The sequence below is a fragment of the Phyllostomus hastatus genome, unplaced genomic scaffold (genome assembly GCF_019186645.2).
Source record: "Phyllostomus hastatus isolate PE091 unplaced genomic scaffold, TTU_PhHast_1.1 phas_scaffold_60, whole genome shotgun sequence".
Lineage (NCBI taxonomy): Eukaryota > Metazoa > Chordata > Mammalia > Chiroptera > Phyllostomidae > Phyllostomus > Phyllostomus hastatus.
In genome coordinates, this window is record NW_025334038.1 from 14,578,476 (window position 1) to 14,591,358 (window position 12,883).

General features: G+C 37.5%; 1 protein-coding gene across 3 annotated transcripts in view; it reads right to left on the bottom strand.

Moving 5' to 3' along the window:
* Positions 1-243: 243 nt before the first annotated feature.
* The window catches only part of IWS1 (interacts with SUPT6H, CTD assembly factor 1), a 60,371-nt gene continuing 47,731 nt past the window's right edge, over positions 244-12,883 (bottom strand). For 2 of the 3 annotated variants that reach the window (XM_045826244.1, XM_045826243.1), the window contains exons 8-14: positions 12,746-12,828; positions 10,735-10,864; positions 9,768-9,885; positions 7,819-7,930; positions 7,197-7,253; positions 6,129-6,240; positions 244-625 (exon numbers count right to left, since the gene is read on the bottom strand). In XM_045826244.1, coding sequence (XP_045682200.1) covers positions 494-625; positions 6,129-6,240; positions 7,197-7,253; positions 7,819-7,930; positions 9,768-9,885; positions 10,735-10,864; positions 12,746-12,828 — 744 coding nt within the window. In that variant the 3' untranslated portion in view covers positions 244-493. Of the gene's footprint in view, positions 626-5,514; positions 5,673-6,128; positions 6,241-7,196; positions 7,254-7,818; positions 7,931-9,767; positions 9,886-10,734; positions 10,865-12,745; positions 12,829-12,883 lie in introns of all 3 variants that reach the window. The other variant, XM_045826245.1, reaches the window with a different exon arrangement.

Sequence of the window (12,883 nt, forward strand, 5' to 3'; positions counted from 1 at the left end):
TATACAGGAATACACCAGGGGTCACCTCATTAGAATCACAAAGATACTCCTTTTACCCAGGAAACCCAAGGGTTTTAGAAGCTCCTAATCAGGAACCCAGGACGGAGAACAAATTCCTTATGGTACAATAGCAGGGTAGGGCTGAACTTTGAAAGATCACAAACCACTCTAATAGCTGAGTTTTTTTTTCATTCACCAAGAACCAATTTTCACCCCCCACTAAGAAGGAATACTCTAAGACAATGAAGAGACAGTCTCCCAAAACCAGACTGTAATTTTATTGTGTAAGGTTTATAGAAGTGTGACTAGTATTTCTCTGTACAAAGTACACAACAAATGGTTTTAAATACAATGGAGAGAAACGCACATCCTATGACAATATTTGATACAAGCTGAACCATTTACAGATACACTAAAAAATTTTAAAATATCATCTTTCTCCAAAGAGTCCATTGAACATTAGAGCAAAGATGGAGACATATCCCAGGCAACGTCACAAAGGCATTTTATTGCCCTCGATGCTGATTTTCACTGCATGTGCCGATCTGCTTTTTTTCCTGATATCTGTGAACTTTCTCATCTGTTTATCCAGTCGACTGATACCCTTCTTGGAGGTCCCCTGAAACTAAAAATGGGTTAAAAATTAAAGAGCAATTATTGAAATACATCTAATTTTGTCTTTTATCTTTTTTAATTTGAAAGTTAGTGGTTAGAAGAGCTCCTAGCTCTGAAATAACAAGTGGTGACCTTAGGAACAACACAGCATGCACACAGCAATGTTAGAAAACATAATGAACTCTCAGTGAAGAATAATTTTGTTGTTATCTGTGGCTTATAGGTAAATTTTGCCTCAGTCCATAGAAATCTCCTACATAAGAGAAAAGAGGAAAAAGTGAAACTATGATTCCCCCAATTCCATCAGATTACATTTTGACTACATACTTTTCCCTTTCAAAGACCAAATGTGGAATTGACCACCTAACAATACACTTTCAAATAGTGCTGGTATAAGGAATGATGATCTTCTAAAGCAAAGAAAGTCATCTGAGAAAAAGCCTTAAGTATGATGAATGATGTCAGAGGTTAGCAAAGTAAACCTATGAAGAGCTGGAGCTCTAGTTTCCCACTTGGGTGAATCCCTGTTCTGCCTCAGCAGGTTTTGTGACCCTGGGCAAAAAATTATGCCACTAAGTCTGTACTCCTTGCAGGACTGCTGGGAGAAATAAATGAGAAAATACTGTCATAAACACAGGGGATGGCACATAGTGCTCAACATAAATACACAATGACTATTATTATTACTACTTTGCAATCAATTAGATTTAGGTTAAATAAGTATATTTGACAAAAAAAAGAACATTAAAAGTCTCTCGATCCAAGGGGCTTCCTACTTCTTACTTCTTTTCCTGTTTGCCCTTTATGTTTAAAAGATTAGTTTGTCAGGTTATTTCCTTCACATTCTGAAGAGATTGTATGTCTTAAAAAGATGTGGTCTCTAAAAAATAGACACCTTTTAGAAATGCTGAAAAGGTGTGCTATTTATGTCAAAGATCAGGGTGAACTCTTCTTGCTGACTCTAGTGTTGCTAACAATTCCAACCTTTAAGACTGTTGAGCCCCGGACAGTGGTTGCTCAGTTGGTTGCAGCGCATTCCCATAAACTCAAAGGTCATGGGTTCAACTCCCAGTCAGGAAACATGCCTAGGTTGTGGGTTAACTCCCTGAATGGGGTGTGTATAAGACAAAACCAACTGATGTTCCTTTCTCTCCCTTCCCCTCTCTCTAAAAAATTCAATAAGCATGTCCCTCAGGTGAGGATAAAAAGTTAAAAAACAAATGTTGAAATGGTTATAAAAGAGAAGGGTTTTCCTAATTCTTTGCCCCGCGCCCCCCACGCTTACTAGTAAGTCACCTGTGAAGCTCAATGCAAAGAATGCTAAAAGAAGGCAGGGCCTGGGGCATACTCCAGGGGCTGTGCTGGTATAGTGAAGCTCCTTTATGTTGGGACCCTCCCCAGTCTATCCCACCTCTGGACTCAACTCCACACTCAGATATAAGCAAGAAACTCTACAAGAGTTTGAACATTCTTAAATAAGAGTCATGTTGATCATCAATCCTAGATTTTCTAGGAATATCCCAATTCTAAATATTTTATATCAATTTTAATACTCTTAATACTTGGCATTAATACTGAATTAACATAAAAATTCATCATCAGAGGAGAAAGAGCTGTGCTACCATCCCTCTTTTGAAAACCTCCTTGGAGGAAGAGGGGTAGAAAGATGGAGAGAGGGGACTTTTGAACATCGGACTTTGGAAGCCATCTGACTTTGGGAGCCAGACTCGAAATACCCCAGATTTACTGAAGAATCCCAAATATCTGACTTCCTTTCAATGTGCCCTGATTTACAGTACTTGTAGACAGTCTACACTGGAAGCCTTACCTGCTCAGATCTCTACCAACTACCCAACTTCCAGCAGCTTAACACTTCAGCCTACATTTCTCCTTGCTCACTCCCAGGACCTGATCTACAATCTGAACCCTTCCATCTCAGCAACTGAAATACACATACCCAGGTCAGGTAGTGCTGATCTACTCCTAGTTATAGCTTAAAGACTTGTGCTGCCAGATGTCTAGTCACCGCAAGCCTGAAAACACACAGAACATGGTACTACATGCTAAATTCAATGATCTCTCTTCCGAATCATCAACCTTATAACACTCCATTAAGACAGTGAAAGTGTAATGCAGTACTATCAGTGAACGGTTTTATCACTGTTTTACCAGTGAAAAACCAAAAGTAGCCTAAAAGAATAGCAAAGTGGATATGCTTAAAAAAAATTATGGTACAACTGTATTCTAACACAATATTATGTCACTGAAGAATGGTTACTAAAAAGAATTTTTACCATGCTAAGTAAAAGACAAACCCAACAAGGAATAAAATATGATCAGGATTTTGCTTAAGTGTTCAAAAAACCCAAAAGCAGTAATAATGTTTACATATGTATATAAAAAGGACCCAAAAGAAGTAACTTGAAATGCTAATATCAAGATGTGGTGGATTAACAACTGACATTAATTTTATTTGTGCTTTCTCTATTTAAAAGTTTATATAAAAACATGCATTGCTTTTGTTATTTTAATGTAATTTTAAAACAATCCATGGCCCTAGCTAATGTGATGTGACTCAGTGGATTGAGCACTAGCCTGCAAACCAAAGTGCTAGTTTGATTCCCAGTCAGAGCACATGCCTGGGTTATGGGCCAGGTCCCAGTATGGGGTGCAGGAGAGGCACCCACACACTGATGTTTCTCTCCTTCCCTTTCTCCCTCCCTTCCCCTCTCTCTAAAAATAAATTCTTAAAAAAATAAATAAATAAAGCACTCCATGGAATAAATCAACATATAAACATTGAATGCAGTGGAGGTTACTGTATTATTTAGGAGAAAAAAACAGAAACTAGAGAGAAATGAAAAAACAAACTGATACACTAGTATGCAACCATTATAAATAATAAATCCATAAGGTGAATTAATGAGAAGTGACTAAAATTACATACAGCATAATTTTAATTAAAGTAGCAATAGAAAAAAGGCAAAAAATACAACAAAGTGCTTTTGAACAGTGGGTGATTTTTCTTTTCACTACCTCAAATTTTTCTACAATTATAATAATAAGAAAAACTAAGTTTGAAGCATTACCGGAGATACATTTAACATATCAAAATTGTTAACAGTGGTGACTTAGAAGAGCAGGACTTTGGGGATGAAATTATTCTGGTGTTTTATGTTTGCTTATATTATTTCAAAAATAAAAATTATATACAGGGATGTGAAAAAGTAGGTTTATAGTTGTGAGTACATAAACAGAGCTTATTCTAATATTATTAATTATTGTATTATTTTCCATATGAACAATTGTAAACTTACTTTCTCCCACACCTGTATAAAAGAAAACTTTCATTTGAAAGCCATTTATCCACTCCGATTTTCTTCTTGGACAATATGTTTTCTATTAATACTCACTAGTGTAAGTGCAATGTGAAAGCCCTGAGTGAATGAACATGCAAGAATCTTCCTCCCATCCAAGTACTAACCAGGTCTGACCCTGCTTAACTTCTAAGATCAGACGAGATCAGGCGCATTCAGCAAGATATCTTCCTGCAGGGAAGTGGCAGGGAAACAGTGCGAGGTAGCTTAAAGACATGTAATGTCTTTATACTGAATATGTAAAACAGGACCACCAATCAAAATATGTTGTATTTTCTTCAAAGAGCTCTTATAAGCCAGACACAGGCCTAGTTAAATACCAGCACATTATGATCCTGGGAGTGTTGAGGATAAAGGAAAGGAACTCTATCTACTAGAAGTTCCCTCTTCTCATGCTGGTCATCTATCTGCTCCAGCAGAAGGTTAGGCCATTTGTTCCCACCACGCTATCACCCACAGGAAAGGCAGGACCAGAACCATCAACAATAGCAGACAGGAGCACACCATAAGGACAAGGCAGGCTTCCAAAGTAGACTGGCCATACAGATTGTTTATGACATTTCCTTTGCCACAGTGTAATTCTTAACTCTCACAAATACGTGTGCTAGGGATAAGAAAATATGAAAGAGAGGGATGAAAAGAGGGAAGAGACAGTGAAAAAAGTAAAGATAAAAAGAAAGAGGGGTGTTTGGGGGAAGAGAAGGGATATCAAGGGACAATGTATGGATCAAAGAAAAAAAGGGAAGGAAGTACAGATGAAGAAGTCTGAGGCACTGAACTTGAACTCTTCTACCCTTTATTTGTTCTCAACAAATACGAAAGTATGCTTTGTTTTGTTAGTAGCTTCAGAGCAAAGTGAGCTGATAGGAAGGTGAGTGTAATCCAGGGAAGTAGCTACAAAAGTGGGGTTGATGAAGTCACAAAAGGCATGCAGCATTCTCCCTCTCTAGGATGGATATACTGCAACAAAAATGCACTATGAATTCCAGAACACAGAAGGTCAGTGAGACTAGCTTTATAAATGTTTCAAAGTCTTTTTCATTTCCAACCACATAGTGAATTTATGTATTAACCAAATTTATCTTCTAAATATTCAGTGTCAGGCTTCATTCAATGAGTCCCCAAATGCGTGTTACTGAGCCACTGACAAAAGGAAAACAAGCCACCTCCCTCTCACTAAGGAGCAAGTAACCAATTTCTATGCCTGTAATATAGACCACTATGGTTCTAGGCCCTAACATAAGTCTTTTTAATAAAAATGGGTACCAGTCAAGAAGACCAAAATACTTATCAGAGGAGAATTATCTGTTGGTCTCTAGGGTACCAATAAAGCAGGAGACAATTTCATACCAATTTCCAAATACTCGGGAGGACCTAAATGTCACTAAGTGGCTGTTAGCATTATTTCAGAAACTAAAAGAAGGTCTCGCCTTGTCTGGTTAAGCAAGCATACCCACACTTGTCTTTCCTTTAGCTCCTGAAAATTCAAGCCCAGACCCAGAGCATGCCTCCTTGGGGATACCTCCTGGATATACTTGAATAGAGCCAGAACTACAGGGGCAGCCTGTTGCCTTCAATGCTGAACTTGACAGCATGGTGCACTCTGCTGAGTCGTTTCTGTTCGGCAAATCGCCTCTTATGCTTTTCCAATCGGTTTAGGCCCCTTTTAAGAATACCAGGCTAGAAATGGTAGTGAGAATGGAGAATAAAAAAAGGTTAATGGAAAGCAATGATTATCACTGAGTATTATTTACAGTGATGACAGAGGAAGTGTCTACCCTAAATATTTCATAACAGAACTACCTAAAATAGGTGAAGAGAAATAAAGGGGACACTGTATAAGCAGGTGAGTTCTGATTCTCATGGTTCTAAAAAAAAATGACTATGTAAGAACACAGGCTCCAGGATTCAGGGGAAATAAAGAGATAAGAAAAAAACTTCTTGACTTGATAATGTTGCTTTAAGTCTGAAGTAAAGCTCATCAGCAATGAATGATCTGGCTTGATAAAAAAGCAGAAAATAGCTCACTTGAAATCAGTTCAACTGCAAGGGCAGTTAAAGATTATTAACAGGAGATAAAAGACAAAACAGTAATATGCATTTGCAATCCACCTTGCTGTTCCCCTACTTGCTTACCCTGGATGACTCCATTTCCACATTCCATTTAGGCCTGACCACATAGTCCTTGTTTGAAGGCATAGGTACCCTCGCACGAGCACAAAATCCAGGATCCCCAGGCCTGAGCGCCCTGAGAATGAGAAGAGCATGCTGCTTACGTAACCAATCACAGCTGAGTCCATCCTCCTCAGATACACACCTGTTGCAAATTTCATCTGTACTCCTAAGCTTACCCAACACACCCTCCCAGCCTGTCTCAGTTGGCCTCATCATCACTCACATTGCTGCTTGGATTCCTCAACTTCCCTCCCAGGACTAGCTTACTCCTCTCCTTTTTTAGTGAACACCATCATCTCAGCTCCTTAGGTCGGTGTCTTCAGATCTTGCCAACTCCTACCTGACCAAGTCACCTACTCCTGGCAATTTTGCCCCTGCGAAGTCTTCTAAACCTTCTGTTTCCCCATTACTGTCTCAGTTTAACTGTACCACTGCCATTAGTTAACCCCCTCCCACCCATCCTATACCACACCAACATCAGCATTCTGAATCAAATCTGATGACTCCATGTCCATGCTCAAATGCTTTCTATGGAATCACAGAAAGTGAAAATTCTTCATCTTGATTTAAAGCTGTTCAAAATGTGGTCCACATCTACATATCCAACATTATGTTCCACCATCTCAGGCACCACACTACTGCCCAACCACTCTAGTCCACTTGCAATTCCTCAAACGGGCCTTCCACACACTTATCCCACCATTGGCCTAAGCTCTTCCTTTTTCTATAACCCCCCTAAAGACTTGGTGAGAGTATGGACTATTTTTAATTCAGTTTTGTATGCCCAGAACTTAACATAGAAGTCCAGCACGTAGCAAGTAGCTAAAATCTTTGTTGAATAAACTATTTCTCAATCTTATACCCTCCAGAACATCCAATACAATGCTTTGTGGATATTCAATAAATGTTAAGCTCAAAATCATCCTTCATCAGTGTGAACATACATCATTTCATGTTATTTTTCTTAAAGCAACAAAAAGAACATTCTCTACATAGGCTAAGAAAAAAAAACCAATACAAAACCCTTACTTCTCCTCTCCTGTCAGCACCTTTTCCAGGTCTCTTCTGGGTGTCTGACCACCAGTGCTGGGAAAAAAGTAATCAATGAAATATTAGGAATGTTAGAATCTTATAACTTTACAAGAAAAAAAGAGCAAAATGAAATATCAAACTTAAACCACAATTAAGTCCCTTCCCCCCCAAAATAATTCCTAATTTTGCATACCAGGTTTCATTATGGGTGAATGGTAACTGCCATATGTATAATTAATGACTTTGCCATCCTGGATACAACTGTATCCAGTTTACTGATACAAACTGAACCAATATTTTTTTCTTTTAAGAATTTGGAAATGGGACTGAGAAAGACATAGTTTTTGTCTGCACATGGCTGGACCAAGATAAGCAACCTGCAGAACTGTGGCAGAGGCCATATTACATCACATCAAACCAGAAAAGTCTGGGAGAGGGCGTAGACTTATACACTATTCCGCATAAATTAAGAAGGTATTATGAACTACACAGATATATCAAGCTAAGAGGAAAGACAAAATCCTATCATCTCAGGGTTCCTAATGATCTTACTTGCAAAAGTGCTGAGTTATAGCAACAATAACATTCAATCCACTTACTCATACCTGTTCCCTCATACCTGCTCATTCTTCGTCGTTGAGGCATTTGTTCTAGGTCTCTTTGCTCCCTTTCTTCTCTTGTCATTCCTTTGTAGTTTGAGGTAAGACCAAATATAGGCCGAGACCATTCATCTGTAACAAGGAAAAATCAATTATTTAGCCCATAAACTATTATTCCTCCTACCATTTCTTAAAATACCCTAGTGTTGTCATATCTAGGCATTTAGAATATTCTTTCCTTTAAGATAGCATTCTTTCAGGACCATACCTGTAACTCACTTTGACAGCCATCAACAAGCTGTGATTTCTAATTTATTCTATTAAAAATAGAAAAATCTTGAAATTCTTCTACTTTTTTATTCTAAAGAAAAGCTCCCTTATTACTTGTCAAAATGGTCTAAATCTTTAAAAATTACATTTTAATAGTTCAGGTGTAGAGTCTGGACTTCATTAAATCTAAGAAAGTTGCTAGGATGAACATGAAAAAATTATTATAGGCCCATCATTTAGTTAGAAAAGTCCACAGATACCAACACTGCGTTTTTATTTTGAAACACAGTATAGTTTACTGCTGCATTTAACACATTACCAAAACAATATAGTTTACTGCTGCATTTAACACATTACCAAAACAATAAAGGACCTTTTACAGACAGAACATAGGTGTTGTCAAACTATTAAGGAAGCAGGGAGTCTTACCAAGGGGGTGGTCTAAGTATCTGTAAAGTGACCTGCCAACCTCACCCTTGGATTCAGAATCACTGTGATAATGAGTAATGAGTATTATTTTTCCACTGTAAAGGACTTAACCAGTGGAAATATTCTGCTTTTCTCAGTCTATGGCTATAAGAGCATCTAGAACCACTGCATAAAGGCATCAAAACTTTATTATTTAATAGGCAGTAAATTACAGATTATTAACAAGATCAAAGATATAAGACTTCTTTGGTTTATTAAAACACTTAAATTTCCCTAAAAGCCTTTGCTACTTTAAAACATTAAATAGAAAAATAATTACTATTTTCAGGCATAGAAGTAGTTGCTTTTCAATCTAGCTTGGAAGTTTAAAAATTCCTTTCCAATGTGGAGCACAGGAAAAGTTAAGGAGAATGATGAAAATACTCATTTCTCATTTAAAAAAAAAATATTTTATTTATTTATTTTCAGAGAGAAGATGGGAGTGAGAAAGAGGGGGGAGAAAGATCAATGTGCGGCTTCCTCTTGCATGCCCTAAACTGGGGACTTGGACCACAATCCAGGCATGTGCCCTAGACTGGATAGTGAACCAGTGACCCTTTGGTTTGCAGGCTGGCACTCAATCTAAAGAGCCACACCAGCCAGGGCTTGTTTTTCATTCATAAAATTAAAAGATTTCATAAACAATGTGGCAGTTGATTAGATGGATTTCAGTTAGACTTTTTTGGTTTCATTAAGTAAGAACATAAAAAGGCTTGGAAGACCATTATAAAAGTAGTAACAATAGCAGCAGTGGCTAACATTTCCTCAGGACTTACTATGTGCTAGGCATTGTGCCATATATATATATATATATATTCTCTCACTTAATCTTTACAAAAACCCCTAAGTGAAAATATAATTCTCTGTTTTACAGAGAAGAAAACCAAGGCTTAGAGTTTAAACCATGAATATAAAGATAGGTAGGTGGTGAATCTAGGATTTGAACCCAAGAGTGACTAATGCAAGGGCCTGCATTCTAATGCCTCTCTCACTATATGCTCTTGATCCATGATTAGAAAACACATCATTTTAGTAGCTATCTTTAATAATGGATTGTACACTTAAATATACTTAGAAGCATTTTAAGTCTAAGGGAAAAAAGCTGGTACCATAAGAAGTTACCAAAATTTTCTTTCTATTCCACTTCATTGATTCATTTAAAATGAATGATGGTAAAAATATAGTTACCTTTCATATATACAGAAATACAACAGAAACAAAATGTACATACTGATTAGTTTCCCTGCCATGTCCTTGTTGGACCGTGACTCCTTGGGATGTTTATAGAGATACATTACTGCTCGTCCAATCCCACTGTGCTTCAGCGTCTCCTGGCTCACACTAGGTAGCTGAGAACATAAACACATGCACACACATTAATTACTCAGAAACTGGGAGTCCTGCCAATCTATTTTAGAGAATCTTCTGAGACCTAGTTCATTCACAATAAAGTAACCAAAAAATCGTGAAAATGGTTTCAGGATGGATAGACACTGAACACAAGGATATTTTGTGTTCATATCAACAGTTGAGAGTTCAGTATTACCGCTGAGTCCAAGTAAAATTTAACAATGTAAGAAAGCATGAACTAAGTATCCTCAGAGGTTAGTAGTTTAATACAAGAGTCAGCATAGGCCCAGAGTCAAAAAGACCTACACCTGAACTCAAGCACAGACATTTGCTAGTAATGTGATCTTGGACAAGTCATTTAACTTCTGAGTCTTAACTTCCTCATCTGTAAAATGGAGACATTACACCTACCTTGCAGGTTTGTTGTGAGAAATAAGAATACCTAGCACATAGGAGGTTCCTCAAGAATTCCTTTAGAAGTAGTTTGCTCAAGGTGTCATAGCCATGGAAAGTCAGCCCAGCTTGATTCCAATGCAAGTTTATCTGACTCTGAAGTTGATCTTTTTGCTTCAAGTTTCTCCCCAAAACATGCCCATTACTGTACTACTCTGCATATAAACCAGTTACCCCAGATCTTTTTCCTTCAATACTATAGTTATATGAAGTTTATCAGGCCTTCCTTTTATGATCACTTTATTTTAGTATGTTCCTAAAAAACATACTGAATAAAACCTTTCTTCTGGCAAGTAATGGCAGGAAAACGTATAAATAAATGGTAAAATAGAGAGGTTGTAATAATACGAAACACATCAGACAATTAATGAAGAGCAAACAGATATGCCTCTAACCTCTTGCAGAATCTTCAATAGCTCCTCTCGAATCTTTAGTGCTGGCAAACTCCTATCTGGGAGAGGTGAGAGCCATTCTTTGATGGCAGACATCACACCACTGTCAATAAATGTTTCTTTAAGGTCCTGCCTGCAATAATAATTTTTTAAAAAGGAAAGTCAGTGTATGAACAAGTGAAGTCAGTGTATGTTGATTCTATTCTAATATAGCTTCCTTTGGATTTTCTCACATATTAGGTGATGTTTCCAAAAAGTCTTCCCACAAAGTTACTCATGCATTCATTATTTACTGCGTATCTTACTTAGTTTGTAAAAACGGTATTAAACCTAATTCCTATTTTCAAAAATAGGCAAAGATGATTTGTTAAAAACAAAACAAACCCAAATTACACAAGATAGGTTAATGCTGATATAAACAGTACAAAAAGTAAGACTAATGACCTCCAATTATTACAACTATCTGTAAAACTAATGTTTAATCTGTCAGAGTAGTGATTCTGAAACTGTTTCAGGTGGAAGAAAACTCAGAATTTGCAAGACACCAGGGAGAATTCCATCCACCTAGCAGAAAAAAATACCAACAAAATACTATTTAAATTCCACTTTATGTACTAGAATCAACTGTTAATAGAAAACAAACAATACTACACACACACACACACACACACACACACACACACACATGGTTTGTACAGAAAGTATCCAGCCATGTACTATTAAAAATAGAGACATTTATTGAAGACACAAGATACAAGAAATATTGTACACAGGGCAATGACACCTCAGTCCCCTTCAAAGTAGGCATGCCTTGGGACCTCACAGTTTTCCCAATCACCACCAGTTTCCATGTTGTATTTTCCTGAATCTTACCCATGATCGAATGAAATCTCTTGCCTTTCAGAGGTGACTAGTTTTGGGAAAAGGCAAAAGTTACAGGATGCCAAATCTGGGCTGTAGGGGGACTGAGTCACCTAGATGATTTGATGTTTTGCCAAAAAACTCTGCACCACATGGGATTCATGAGCAGGCATGTTGTGACAAAGCTGCCAATTACCAGTTGCCCATAGCCACAGCCTTCTGAATCATCTGAACAGTTTCCGTGGAGGAATGTTCAAGCTTCATCCAAAATCTGATGCGGATTCCTTGCTCTACTCGCTCAGTCATTTTGAATGTGACGGCCACAGTACACATGCTCACTCAATGGGGTCTACTGCCCCCACTGATTAGTAAAGTAGTCACTGTTCACGCACAAGCATTCTAGTCCACTCTCCCTCACTGCCAGATTACACTGATGTCATGTAAACCTTTCTTGATATATTAACATGGCTGAACTTTCTCCAGACAGACCTTGTGTGTATGTGTGTATACCTACATGAACTCTGCTACAATCATTTTGTTTGCTGGGATAAACAGAGGTGGCTATTTTCTAGTAGAAAGTCCTAGGCCACGTTGTTGGTGTATTTGTGTACTACTGCATTTCTCTATAGCTACCAAAAGTAAGCTGTGGCTAGGTGAAGGAGAAATCCAAATTGCTTACACATATAAGCAAAACAATGAAAGACTTTGGTAACAATGATCCATCAAGAAAGGGTCCTTATTCCAGAAGGACCAATGACAAAGTTCATGATATAATAGGCCACATAAGCCTTGTACAGTATGTGCTCCAGTCTCTCAGGATTTGCTCTGTTCTCTCCCACACTAGGAAAACAGACATAATTTTACCAGACTGAAAATGGTCTATAAAGAATAAAATTAGTGGCTTCCAAGTTTTTTCCCCATTAATATCAGTTTGCTATGTGTTCTGTTTGCACCAGGCATCAAGGTTTAAAAGAAATTGTGAGAAAAAAAAAAAGAAATTGTGAGAAAGTAACACAATTTAGGAAGTGCTATTCGTTATCACTTTTCCATGAATTGATAGAAGGCAATCATTCTTTAATATCTCTAGAACACCAGTACATAGTTTGACTATCATTATTAAAAGGAAGACATTTTTCCAATAAACAACACTTACTTCTTAAGGTGCATGACCACGGTAGGTAATAATGTTAATTTTTTCAGTGCTGGCTTTTTTTGATTGTTCAACTGCCTGTCTTCCTACCCGGGAAGAAAAACATTTTTTTTTTTAAAAGGAAAAAGCCAATGTTAATAA